The sequence below is a fragment of the Macrotis lagotis genome, chromosome 2, assembly GCF_037893015.1.
Source record: "Macrotis lagotis isolate mMagLag1 chromosome 2, bilby.v1.9.chrom.fasta, whole genome shotgun sequence".
NCBI lineage: Eukaryota > Metazoa > Chordata > Mammalia > Peramelemorphia > Peramelidae > Macrotis > Macrotis lagotis.
The window spans coordinates 258,060,354-258,074,038 of NC_133659.1; the positions used below are offsets into that span (position 1 = coordinate 258,060,354).

Here is a 13,685-nt window from a genome sequence, read left to right on the forward strand (position 1 = left end):
TTGGTGTTTAGGCTCCTCAACTCTTGGTTATATTCCTGAGATATATTTCAGTTTTTTATTATATTTCCTAAAATGTGATACCTAGAATACCTCGAACAAGGATTTCAGATATCTCTTGACTATAAGGAATGCTGCTGCAATAACATCACTGCTTTAATTCTAGAACCTGTTTCTATTAAAGCAAAGCTTATAAGAAATCCTTAGATCTTTCTCCCACCTCACAAATTTCATACTTGTTCAGTTAATTTCTTTGATCCAAATAAAACAGGTCTTGCCTCATTATTTTTGAAAGGAATGCTAAATGTGAGAAATGGTGATATAGTTTATATAGATTTAGCAAAGCTTTTAACAAAGCATTTCATGTTATTCTTGTAGAGAAGATGGATAAGTATGGTTTAGGCAAAAATACAAATTCAGAATTGGTTGGCCACACTCAAATCTATCTGCTTGCAGTGAGGCAAGACCTGTTTCTATTATTTTTCCCTGTATTTCCCTTTGTTTTTTGTTTTGTTTTGTTTTTTTAATTTTAGGAATTTAATTTAGGAATTTTGTTTTGTTTTGTTTTAATTTTAGGAATTTAATTTAGGAATTTTGTTTTGTTTTTTTTAATTTTAGGAATTTAATTTAGGAATTTAATTTTATTTTGAGTTTTACAATTTTTCCCCCAATCTTGCTCCCCCCCTCCACAGAAGGCAGTTTGTTAGTCTTTAGGTCATTTCCATAGTATGCAATGATCTAAGTTGAATGTGATGAGAGAAGACCTGTTTTTAATGAAGCCATACTGGCTCTTTTTTATCACTGCTTTCATTTCTAGATATTTACCATTTGTTTTCTTGGATTTTCCCAGGAATAAAAGGCAAACATAATATAACCTATGTATATGTGTGCTCTTGTTTTGAACACTGGAAGAGTATTTATTCTCTCTAATCTTATGGTATTTATGTTTTCCATGATCTTTTCAGTTCCATTTACAGTAGCTTAGTAGTCACATCTTCTAGTTTATCTTCATCAAGGACAATTAACTACCATATTCTCTAATGTTCATCTACAAATCCCATTTTTCCTCTTCAATGAAATTATTTCCCTTTGTCTCTCATTACTAAGCTATCTCTCATCATTCCTGGACTGACTTACTCCTTGTCTCTGAACTCTTTGAAAACTGTTTTCCCCAAAGTGTAATGTATGTGTCAAATTCTGCTCAGATTGCCTTTTCTTTCTCTAACAAATTCTAGGATGGAAAGATTACTTTTCCCCAACCCCTCAAGTTTCACGATAGCAACCCTGCTTTCAGGGTAGTGAAAATTAAATCCAGAATAGAATCTTTTTGTTGGTTCCTCTACCTTTTGAAAGATCAGGTTATCACTAGAGTAAATCAAGAAGTTACTACCTGCTTAGATTTTAGCAGAGAAGAGAGCTTCAGTTAGATGTCTGGATAGGTGGAATCCTACCTATTTGTGATCTGTTTCTCAAAGTCCTCATTTTTAAATTTTCTCCTTCTGACCAAGTAGTCTGGCCCAATGACAGAATTACTTTTCTTTTCCTTTCCTTTGAACCTCAATTTTTTCTGTATCATGTTTCTTATCTCTGATTCCTGGATTTCTTCTGAGTAAAGCTTCTTAATATTCTTCCAACTCCTTTTACCTATCTTGTTTCTTTTGAGTGAGATAAACTTGTCCAAAGCAAGCGTTGTCATGGGTTTCATCTTACCAAGTTTGTAAGATACCTATCAGTTCAAATTTACTTTCTTGCATGAGGACTTTCTCTATTTACTGTTCAGTCTTCTTCTACCTGAAGCATGGATCCTCCTTTATGTTATTCTTGACAGATCCAGCCTCTACTTGAAGGCTTCTCATGATGGAGAAATCTCTACCTCTAGAGACATATTTTTTTTTAAATGGTTGCAAGGCTAGAAGATACCTTCATATACTGAGCTATATGATTCCCTGATGTTTCCTTATAGTTTTAATTCTTCCCTATGAGACCAAGTAGAATTAGTCTAATCATACTTTCTATGCCACCACTCCTCTCCAACTCATCATCCCTTGTTCTTTTTCAATCAGTCCACATATAACCTAGTTCTCTCACTGTTCTGGTTGCCCTTCTTTGGTTGTGCTCTGATCGGTCATTGTCCCTTCGAAAGTGAGTACTTCAAATTTGAACACAATGCTCCAGGTGGATTCTGACCAGGGCAGTGTCCAGTAGAATTACAACCCTTTTTTGGATGGAGGTGATAATCATAATCTAGTCAATTAGTAGTGGATTCTGAAATGAAATCCAAAATTTTGCCTCTTGGCACATTGCTAACCCCTGTCAATTACATCCTCTTTCAATCAAGTTCTCTCTTTGCCTGAAGCACATTTAGAATTGGCTTTTGGCTTCCTCATTGCAGGTTTATTGCTAAGCCATGTGCAATTCATCTTGGTATCCATGAGAGTGTTCCCAGCCAGGCACAGCCCAATGCCATTCTTGAGAAGGTGTATACATCCATCACAAAGGTGAGTCGATAGAAATGGGGAAAAGACAACACTCAAGGGAAGTTTCTTCATGGGTGAGAGTAGGAAGAGATGATAGCTCTACTCCTTGCTCTGAGAGATCTCTGAGAGGCTTCCAGAATTATGATATAGAACAGTTGAGGGCAGCAGTAGCAGCAGTCTAGCAATTTCCTGGCTTTCTGAAGAAGGGGAAGGTAAGTGTGGATGGCTTGATCAGGTCCTTCTGATAGAGGATAGTATAAAAATGAGCAAAAAAGATCCTTAGTTGAATAGGGTAGGGAATCCTTCAACTTAGATTAGAGGGCAAAGCTATGGAAAAGTTGAAGAAGGGAATGTTCTGATTATGTCTTTTATTTGCAGTGTCCTGATGGGAAAAGGCTAGAGGGCCTCTCAAAGCAACTGGATTGGGATGTCCGAAAAATCCAAGGCTGGTTCCGACATCGGAGGAACCAAGACAAGCCCCCAACACTCACTAAATTCTGTGAGAGCATGTAGGTGTGCAGGCTGGCAGGGGAAGAGGGGATTATGAGGTGGTGGTTAGTAGTATTGGGCTGATATTTCTCCTCTGTTTCAGGATCCTTGTGGCTGGATCTAAATTACCATTTTAGACTTAGTATAGAAATCCTTAGTGTTAATTTGTAAGTATCTAGGAAGATGAGGCAAGTAAGTCTACCTGAGTACTTGTTAAGTCATATGTAGTTCTAGCCTGTTCTCTGTAGATCTCAAGGCTATGGTGTAGCCATAAATACTGATAGGTATCTGTCATCTTGAAAGGAAACTGTGATTTGGTAGACATTATCCTTGGGGGCAGAGTATATCTTTGGCCATTGACATAGAAAAGAAAAATTAAGCATTATCCCTATCTCCACCCTTCTCTACTGATACCCTTCCACCTATAGAGTCCGTTCAGGAAGAGGCAAAAAATTAAATGATACCTAGTGAAACAGAGGCCAGAGTACAGTAATTTTGTGTCCCTAGCCTGTATTCTTATTCTAGACTTTATCTATAGTCTACCTAGACAGATACCATCCCTCTCTGTATCCCAAATTTCTGAGAAACTTTGTGTTATCTGGACTTGTGTTTAATCTCTGCTCTCTCTCCCTACACAGGTGGAGGTTCACTTTTTATTTATGTATATTCTGCTATGGGATCCAGTTTCTCTGGTCGGTGAGTCTGATCTACCAGGGGTCAGAGTTGAGAGGCTTGGAACCTTGCTCCTTTGTCTCTCTCTGCCCCCTTCCATCACCATAAAGGTCCTAGCCCAGGGGGGAATGCTATACAGATTGTCTTTCCTAAGAAAGCTGTCATGAGGGATCTAAACTTTAGTACTACAAGGTTTCTAAAGTAAGGTGTTCTGAAACTTAGGGACCCTCTCAGAATAACTTTTTTTTTTAATAAATAGAAGAGAATGCTTATTTAGAGATTTAGTGAAAATAAGATGCAATTATCTTCCCCATTGACTTCTCAGACTCCTTGAAATCTAGATTGACCCCAATTTGGAAACTTTTTTTAAGGGTTCCATGAGAAGACAACCTTTGATTTTTTTTTAATCTTCGGCTTTTTGCAAGATATCACCTGCCAATTGAATCAAATGGAATATTTTCCATCCTGCTATTTCCCATATCTAGGTGGAGTTTTGTGGGTAGAACCTGCTTATCTACCTTGACTTTCCCTGAGTTATCCCAAACATGTTCAAGTTCTCTGTTCTTTCCTTAGTCACCCTGGTTCTGGGACACCCGACAGTGCTGGCACAGCTACCCTTATCAGGTAGGAACTAAGACTTCATAGAAAAGCCCTAAAACTTTGAGAATCTCAGGTGAAGGTGGTTCAAAGAGTAAAAGTCAATGACGTTTTCTTTATGATTCATTAAAGGCTTGAAAGACAGATCCACTTGATGATATAGCATTATATGTCTGTAGTGAGTTTATTCTCTTTTGCCCATGGCAGTGACCTCTTGGATGAGCTAGTATCATCAGTATTAACTTGGTGAGGAAATGTAAGGGAACTACTTGAAGACTAGAGAAAGAAACTTACTTATAATACCTTAAACTGTGCCTGGTATTCGGAGTATGGTCTTACTTACTTTTTGCTTTGCCCCAGGATGAGCAGTTAAAAAGGAGAACTGAAATGGATGAAGGCAAAGTTAGAGAGACTAGTCAGAGCTCCAAAAGATTGTTGTCTGTGCCAAATCTAGCATGAAGACCTTGGGGAGTGGTCATTCTGCATATTCTGAGTGGGGTGGATTTTTTTTTTAAAGGAAAGGTTAGAGGTTGGTTAGAGAGAGATGAAACAACTGTGACTAATAGATTTCTGATTAGTTCTCCTTACTTTTTTTAGCCTCTCACATCTGGCCTTTACTACTACTATATCATGGAACTGGCCTTTTATTGGTCTCTTATGTTTTCCCAATTTATAGACATTAAGCGAAAGGTAAGAACATTTATCTCCCATCAAGCTGTTATCTTTGTCCTTCCATTCATCTTGGCAAGTACCCTTCACTGCCCATTGAGGGACCCCCTTTTCCCTGACTAAAGGAATACGTAATAGGTTTAATGGGAAAAGAGTATTGCATAGCATTGTATAGTATTTGTGGATGTATTCAGTTCTGCTTTAGACACTGGGAACAGATCAGTAAATGCTAGACAGTCTGGGGCAGAACTTAAATGAGAGAACAGAAACGTGGTAAGGATTCAGGCCTGGTGTTTGAATGAAAGTTCTACCTGCAATTGGTGATCACTGTTTTGTGCATCTTCTTCTCTACACCTTGATTCCATTAAGAAGCACAAATTGGCAGAACCATCTGTAATCTTAGAGATCATCCAAATCAAAACCCCAATTTTTTTCTAGGTGAGGAACCTGACCTAGAGAGGATCATAAAATGAGAGGTTAGAAATAAAAGTTAAAGATCATCTAAAGAAAGCTCATTTTATACCTTTAACTGATTTTTTTCATGGACAGGAAATTAATTAATGGCAGAGCCTTGAACAATCCATTTCTGACTCCAAGGTCTCTTGTAGTTTTTCACTGCATTAAACTTGCTTTGAGCAAGTTGGTGACAGAGATGGAACCAAGGACTTAAACCCTCTCCAGAAGAGAAGACCCAGATTTAGTTATTAATGTTCTTTGTGTCTTCCTGGAATAATGGATGTGTGGTTCTGCTAATTTGCAGCCAGACTCTCTTCAGGGAGCAGAGGGAGAGTTAGGATAATCCTCTTGGAAACAGATTGATTTGTTTGGGGTTTTTTGAGGCAATGGGGTTAAGTGACTTGCCCAAGGTCACATAGCTAGGTAATTATTAAGTGTCTGAGGATGGATTTAAGCTCAGGTCCTCCTGACTCCAGGGCCACTGCACCACCTAGCTGTCCCTATGGAATTCAGATTGAGACAATAATCAAATGCTTATCTGAAGTTGAAACTTGATGTTTGTTTTGGGTATCCCCCAATCAGCAGGACTCACTGGATTTTCTTCCTTGTACCATTGATCCAAATTCATCTCCCACCCCTTCTCACTTATTTTGAATTATGGCTGTATGTTTTTGGAATTTGGAAGTATTGGTCTCCAGACTGAATGGCAGTTGAGAAATGGATGAACCCAGAATTAGCTTAGCAACACAACCTATGCATCCTTTAGTATCTTGGGGGGAAAAATGAAATGTCTCTCTTTGAGATCATGCTAAGAGATTTTTGGTCTGGGCATTATTAGGGTGGGTCTTGGCCTTGCCATGGCCAAATGCAGGCAGAAGGGAACTCTTTCAGGGAAGGAATGTGGGACACTTTTAAATCCCACTTAAGGCTTTGATTGAGGGCATCTCACCCCAATCCTTGGACCTTACCTCACCCACCTACTACTTCCTAGGATTTCCTAATCATGTTTGTGCATCACCTGGCCACCATTGGACTCATAACCTTCTCCTACATCAACAACATGGTACGGGTGGGAACGCTGGTCATGTGCCTACATGACTCCTCAGACTTCCTGCTCGAGGTGAGACCCCAGTCTCCTCTCTTCTTTGTATTTCCTTTTCCATTTCCCATCAATCCTGATCTCTCCCATTTACTTTTTTCCCTCCTCCCCAGGCAGCCAAATTGGCCAACTATGCCAAGTATCAGCGGCTCTGTGACACCCTGTTTGTGGTGTTCAGTGTCATTTTTGTGATCACTCGCCTTGGTATCTATCCATTCTGGTGAGTGCCTGGGCAGTTAGTATTCCTAACATTTCTAACTGGAGTGCTCACTGGTGTCCTGTTGGCAGCTTAAGGGATAGAATTTGGGGAACCTATTCCTAAGAAAGCCATTGACTCCCGTTAAATATGAGTGTATCTATGCTTTTCAGGACTTCAGCTGCCTTAAGCAATATGATTAGAATTTGGAGTCCAGACCTCAGAATCCCCAGCTTATTTGGTGGCCCTTGCCCATCCTTAACATAGAAACATCCCTTTTGGTAGTGATTTTCATCGAGTACAAAGAATGAGGGGGGTGCAGAGTGGAGAAGAAATAGATCCTGATTCCTAAGGTTTTAGTTCTGTTGCCATCTTCCATGGTCTGACTTCTGACTTCTTCCCCAATTTAGGGTCCTGAACACAACCTTGTTTGAGAGTTGGGAGATCATTGGACCTTATTCTGCCTGGTGGTTCTTCAATGGTTTACTCCTGATCCTACAGGTTCTACACATTGTCTGGTCCTACCTGATTGCTCGAATTGCTTGCAAGGCCCTGGTTCAAGGAAAGGTGAGGGCTAAGGCTGATTCCTACCTCCAGGTCTAGCTGAGAAAATTAGAACTACTTAGAAACATGTTTCCTCCTCTCCCCCTTTTTCCATGATACTTTGTGAACGTTTTCTCCAAATGAGGCAGGGAGTAGTCTGTAGCTTCTCACTTTTTCCATTTCCTTTTAACTTCAAATATTTTACTCCTCCTTCCTCAAAAGTGAAATATGGGGTCAAGAGGAACAAAAATCCATTCTTCTTTCTATGCACTGAAAAATGGATGTAGATCAGGAATATCTAGATGACTTTTTTTTCCCATCCCTTTCCTAGTAAAAAGAATAATTTGGATGTTTTTGATGCCCCAGAATGACTGACTGACTGCAGTGCTTTGAAGTAACCCAGGAAGATAACTGGTTTGATGTCCTAGTAACATCCCAGGAAAAGGTCCTGTGGCCCTTGAGAGAGAGAGAGGGCTCCTCAACAACTGCCTCCTGCTGAATATATTAAAAGCAGAAAGAAAGGGAGCCTTTAAATTTTATTTTAAGGTAATGGGGTTAAGTGACTTGCCCAAAGTCACACATCTAGGCAATTATTCTGAGGCTGGATTTGAGCTCGGGTCCTTCTGACTCCAGGGCTGGTGCTCTATTCACTGTGCCACCTAACACCTGAAAGGGAGCGTTTAAAGAGGCTTTTAACAAATCTTTGAGTTTTGAAGTAGTCAAAAAGGACCCCAGATGGAGCATTTCCATTTCCCAATGCTATGCTGTCATCAAGGAGTGGTAGGTTCCGCTAGAAGGAGGAACCATTTCTAGAATTTGAGAATGAGATTGTGCAGCCATGTCTGTAGTCTCCTGTGTTCATGTCCTTCATGGCTGCTGCTGGTTCTAGAACCTGCTTAATCTCTCTCCTCCAGCTATAGCTATCCAACACCTTTCTTCTCTCTGGCTTCTCTCTCCTGACCAGGTGACCTAGCCAGGAAGGATTAGACCCCGACTCTATATTCTCAACTCTTTTCTCATCTCCTTCCTTTTCTCTGTGCCAAGTGGGAGCTGGAAAGTTTCATCTCCTGCATGTAAGTGCTCTGCTGCTGCTGCTGCTGCTGCTGCTGCTGAATAGATTGTTTCTTTATGTGTATTATTTTCTTTTTTTTTCCCCTTTACACTTTTCTCATCTTCTAAGGGCTTATTCTCACTCCTGACTTTGGAGTGATTTGGGAAGGGGCCACTATTGAGTCTGACTGAAAGAAGTTGTGCAGGTTTTTTTCTGGAAGGCAGCCTTCCTCTACCCATTCTGGGGTCAGTCTGCCCCCTGGTGGAGATTTCATGATGAAAACCAACTGATATGTTTGGATCTCCAAGTCAGATTCTAAATTTTCTATTGGTCAGAAGACTTTCAAGTTGCAAAAATGAGATCATTCTAATCCTAAATTTTTACTCTCAGATTCAGTGTTATCGTTGATAATCAGAGCTTATATTTATGTAGTATTACAAAGTGCGTTCCTCAAAATGACCCGGAGACATAGTAAATTAAGTAGTATTATTCCCCATTACAGATGAAAAAACTGAAGATGACTTGCCTAAGGGTTACAGTGAGTGAAACTGAAACCCAGAGGTAGTAAATTGAAGAGCCAGGAGGCGATTTAGGTATCTGCTATACTCTGTATACTTTTGCCCAAAAAGACAGTCCATGAATTAGAAAGGGTAGCTTAATTATAACAGGTCAGGGAAAAGCAGGAACTCCTAGAAATTACTTGGCCTGGCATCAGCACTTGAAGGACTTAAACAGCTTTGTGAGTGTCCACAAGTACTGGGGAATTCAGGGATGAAGGGTGGGATTAAGCAAGGTCATCAGTTACTTCATGCAATAGTAGTTGAGACCCATGTTTTTGAAGTAGTTTAGGTTTCTCACCTTGGAGTTTGGGGAAATTAGAGGTAAGATTAGATATACCACATGATTTTACCAATTCCTAATGTATGAGAATTTAGCAGTTTTTTGGTAAGGGATGCTGGGATAGACTGAAGTTGGACCTAAAGGATTACATCAGCCTAGACTGCCTTCATATCTTCCTTGGAAAAACTCAGAAGAGGAGGAATTCTGTTTGGCAGGATAGATCCTACAACTCCTAGAGGCAGGAATTGAGATTACTTGGCAGTTTCTATTGCAGCTCTGTTCTCACAGATCTTTCTCTTGCCCCTGGCTACTTAGGTTTCAAAGGATGACCGAAGTGACGTGGAGAGCAGCTCAGAAGAGGAAGATGTTCCTACTGGCAACAGGAAGCATCTCTATGATGGTAGTTCCAGCAATGGTGCCAACCAAGTTAATGGTCATGTGAGAAACAATTGCTGGGCAGAAGAATAGGGTAGACTGCCATAGTGACTCCAGGACACATGAACTTTCAGGGTCACTGGCAACCTGCTCCCATGTCTGTTTCTCCACTCATAGCCCCATTCTTTATGTGGCTATGCAGATCTACCAGGCACTGAGGAGAAAAGAAGCAAACATTTTCACTTTTTAAAAACTCTGCTGTTTTGTATTTAATAACTTTCTTGTCAAGTAATGTTATTTGCTGTATGTTTGTGTGTATGTGTGTGTGTGTCTGTGTGTGTAATGTGCATACATACATATGTATGATTTGATGGGTTGGGGCACAATTCTGGACTGGACTTCCTGAGCTATGCCTCACCCAACTTCAAGTTCTGGCTGCATTTCTGGATCACATTGACTTGGCCATGGATCACCATTTCCACTTTCATTGTTGCTTATGGCTCTGGCCCCTTGGACTTTCTGAATATAGAGCAGCCAATCTCAGCCTGTTTTCTGCACTGGAGCCAGAAAACAGCATGTGCATGACAACAGTTACAATGAGATAGAAGAATTCTAGAAGAATGGCCTCCCTCTTCCCCCAGCAGCAACAGCAGTTGTTGATATCCTGCTCATTACTCAATGGTACTTGGGGTGGGCTGATGTTGGGGGAGGGCAGCAGCAACTGGGGGAGGTGTTACCATTTTATACCATTGTTTACTCTTTTCTGTGATTAAAAGTGCTTCAGCCCTCCTCTACTGTCCTAAAAGTGACTCTTCCTACCTACTTCACTGGATCCATAATCAGATCTGAAGTTAAGAGGTCTAGCTCTTTACAAAATATCTTAAAAGATATGTAAATTCCCCCATAACTTATAAAAATAAGATATCAAATAACATTTTTAAGAATGAAACAGGTTAATTCTGACTAGATGATCTCCTCTTATGTTCACACATACTATATTTATGGTAGAGAGTGCAGGTCACTGCCAAAGGGGATTTTAATGGTCACTTAGCCTAAAACTAAGTCACTTTAGAGAAACTGAGGGCCAGGGCAATGAAAGTGGCTTGTTTAAAGAAGCACAGCTTGAACTAAAACCAAGTTTCCTGACTCCAGAACCAGTGTTCTATACCACACTGAATTGGAGTTGTAATTTCCTTATCTGTGAAGTGAAAGATCATTTGTAAGGTCTCCCCATCTCAAAAACTATGAGGGAGGCCCAATGAGAGAAACGACTCCAATCACTGATCCAGATCTTGAAGCTTTCCCAAGAATGCTGTCCTATCATTTATTTCAGAGTTAGTTATTATGCCAATTGATAAGAATTTGGAAAAATTACTAGACAAAATAAGTTCTTGGACTCTTGGCAGTCCTTTTCCAGCTTGAAAGGACCTATCAATCAAGGCTTGCAGATTGACCTAGGATCCCACCTTTTTGCTATACAATGAGACATCAGAGGCCTGTTTTTTTAAGGCTAAATTCAGAGAAATACCATCAGGTTTTTTTCTTTTAAGTTTTTGGGGTTTTTTAGTAAGGCAGTGCGGTTAAGTGATTTGCCCAAGATCACACAGCTAGGTAATTTAAGTGTCTGAGGCTGGACTTGAACTCAGGTCCCTGACTCCAGGGCTGGTGCTCTATTCACTACACCACCTAGCTGCCCCATACCCTCAGGTTTGCTGCAGAGTATTTTTTTTTTTGATCACAGCTGTCTACTAATCTTTAAGAGTGGATATGACCTGCCTCAGTCAAAAGAATACCCACATTGATGAATGGTAACTTGGACTTGTGAGTTAGTGTTCATCTTACCAGGTAATTCTCCTTGATACTGATGCAGATTTAAAATTAGAATGACTAATGTAGCTATTTCCCTTTGTTTCTACAGAAGTTACTTTGTCAAAGTGAACAAAAAAGGACCTGAAACCTCAGATATGGGAGAATGTATTTTTTTTTTAGGCTTTTGCAAGGCAAATGGCGTTAAGTGGCTTGCCCAAGGCCACACAGCTAGGTGATTATTAAGTGTCTGAGACCGGATTTGAACCCAAGTACTCCTGACTCCGGGGCTGGTGCTTTATCCACTGCGCCACCTAGCCGCCCCTAGGAGAATGTATTTTTAAACAGCTAAGCTTCAATATTGAAATCTGCTTCTTGAACCTGCCAATTTCCAGAATAGTTTATCCAGGTGAAATATATGATCAATGTCTTCAAAAGTTAGAAAAGGTAGTTTCAACTGATTTTAGGTCTTGTAGAAAATCACGAAATCCCATTGTGGTAACAAGTCCTAACTCACACAGGACTGATGAAGCATACATACATATATATGTATATATAGATATATACACACATACATATATGTGCAATATTCCAATATCGTGGTAGTGGGAAAATGGATAAGGATTGAATTCTATTTGGAGAGACTTCTATAGTCTCATGTGAACAGTCTAATTCCCAGTGTGACTGTTTTGCAACTCAGTAACCACTGAAAACCAGTGACTGGCTACATGGCTACAATTTGTCTCTAATGAGTTATCTCAGCATCTAGGTTTTACTGTTTGGTTCTTTTGAGGAAATTTTAATCTGAAACATTCCAGATTTTTTCCACCTCCTCCTGATGTCTGTATCAGGAAGGCCTCAAAAACCAACGGGGAGGGGGCGGCTAGGTGGCGCAGTGGATAAAGCACCAGCCCCGGAGTCAGGAATACCTGGGTTCAAATCCGGTCTCAGACACTTAATAATCACCTAGCTGTGTGGCCTTGGGCAAGCCACTTAACCCCGTTTGCCTTGCAAAAACCTAAAAAACCCCACAAAAACACCAATGGGGAGAGAGGAATGGGTCTGTCCCTGTTGTATTAATATTTTTATATTAAAAATTCAAATGATGAAAAGAAAACAGTTCTACAATAAAATGGGTTCAAGTCAAGCATTCCAAACAGCAATTTTTTGCTTCTGAGAACAAACCATAATCAATAAGTTTCCCTGTAGATTCTGCATCACACAAATGACCTAGTACCTGTTTTTCTCCAGCCAAGAATAATGCTATCTCTCAGTTCCCTTCTGATCAATCTGTAAAGACAGGTTTCCTGAAGGGCACAGTTAATACACAAAAAATTTCCTAAGGCAGGAAATTATGCATACAGTAGGCAGTAAATATTTAATTGACTTGAAAATGAGTAACTAGAGGCAGATATAAGCATACTATCTGGGAACTGATGCAAAGGAGGGAAGTTATATGAGAATAGCCAAGTGACCATCAAGCCATCTTTTATCTTTTTCCTTCTTGGTCAGTAAGAAATTATCTCCCAGGGTAAAGGTAAGCAACCTTGAGTTCATGTTATATGAGGACTGCCTGACTGGAGGAGCTGGAGAAAACTAGGAGGAGGAGACATGAGACTTATTGCCTTCGTATAAAAGAGGGATTCAACTTGTTTTGTTCTGTATAACAGGTGGTAGAGTTGAAGAGAAGTAAAGTTAGGCCCGATGTAAGGAAAAACTTCCTAATAATTAGATCTATGTCAAATTGAAATAATTCTTTGGGAGGTCATAGGATCACAAATTTAGAGTCAGAAAGGGCCTCATGTCATTTAGTCTTGTTTTACAAATGTGGAAAGTTTAGAGGTTGTATCTCTCACACAAAGTAGGAGGGAGGGCCAGCACCTCTGGTGCAAGGGCTTGCTGAGCCCTTTACAGGGCTGCTCATCTGCCTTAGGTATTCAGAACTCTCCCCTGTGGCTCCAAGAAATTCTAGCACCTAGACTGGTCACATTCCAGGGAATTGGTCTTGGCAGATGGGCTGATCCACATTAAGAGTAAACTGACATTTGGTGAGTTACAGGCTGTCTACCCCAAGCATATAAAGCCTTCCTCTGGTGGAATGAGCACATAACAATTTGTTCCACTGGCCATGGAGGTTAAGTGTGAAGCAAGCACAGTGGAGAGCTTCCACTGCATCCTGGAGCCTTGACTTTTGTCTTGCCACTGGACTTGGATGATTCTGGAAGAGACAATGAGGCTGACAACTTTCAAATCTTATTCACAAAACAGTCCCCAAAAGGTCCCAACCATTTTTGAAAACAATTAACAGCAATGCCTGAGTTGTGATTTAAAATCAGGTCCTCTAAGTCCAGAGTCATCACTCTTTTCCATTTCATCATTCTATGGGTTGGGCTCCATAACAGTTTTTATGACCTTTTC

The 13,685-nt window shown here is 40.2% G+C and overlaps 1 protein-coding gene across 2 annotated transcripts in view; it reads left to right on the forward strand.

The window, feature by feature from the left end:
• Positions 1-10,250, forward strand: part of CERS5 (ceramide synthase 5) — a 28,986-nt gene extending 18,736 nt beyond the window's left edge. Inside the window, exons 2-11 of one of the 2 annotated variants that reach the window (XR_012476126.1) lie at positions 2,390-2,495; positions 2,853-2,983; positions 3,602-3,659; positions 4,209-4,259; positions 4,830-4,922; positions 6,349-6,477; positions 6,570-6,676; positions 7,063-7,219; positions 8,160-8,268; positions 9,402-9,488. Coding sequence is in view for 1 of the 2 variants with exons in the window: in XM_074225941.1 (XP_074082042.1) it covers positions 2,390-2,495; positions 2,853-2,983; positions 3,602-3,659; positions 4,209-4,259; positions 4,830-4,922; positions 6,349-6,477; positions 6,570-6,676; positions 7,063-7,219; positions 9,402-9,554 (985 nt within the window). In the remaining variant the exon portion in view is untranslated. Of the gene's footprint in view, positions 1-2,389; positions 2,496-2,852; positions 2,984-3,601; positions 3,660-4,208; positions 4,260-4,829; positions 4,923-6,348; positions 6,478-6,569; positions 6,677-7,062; positions 7,220-8,159; positions 8,269-9,401 lie in introns of both variants that reach the window. The other variant, XM_074225941.1, reaches the window with a different exon arrangement.
• Positions 10,251-13,685: the final 3,435 nt, after the last annotated feature.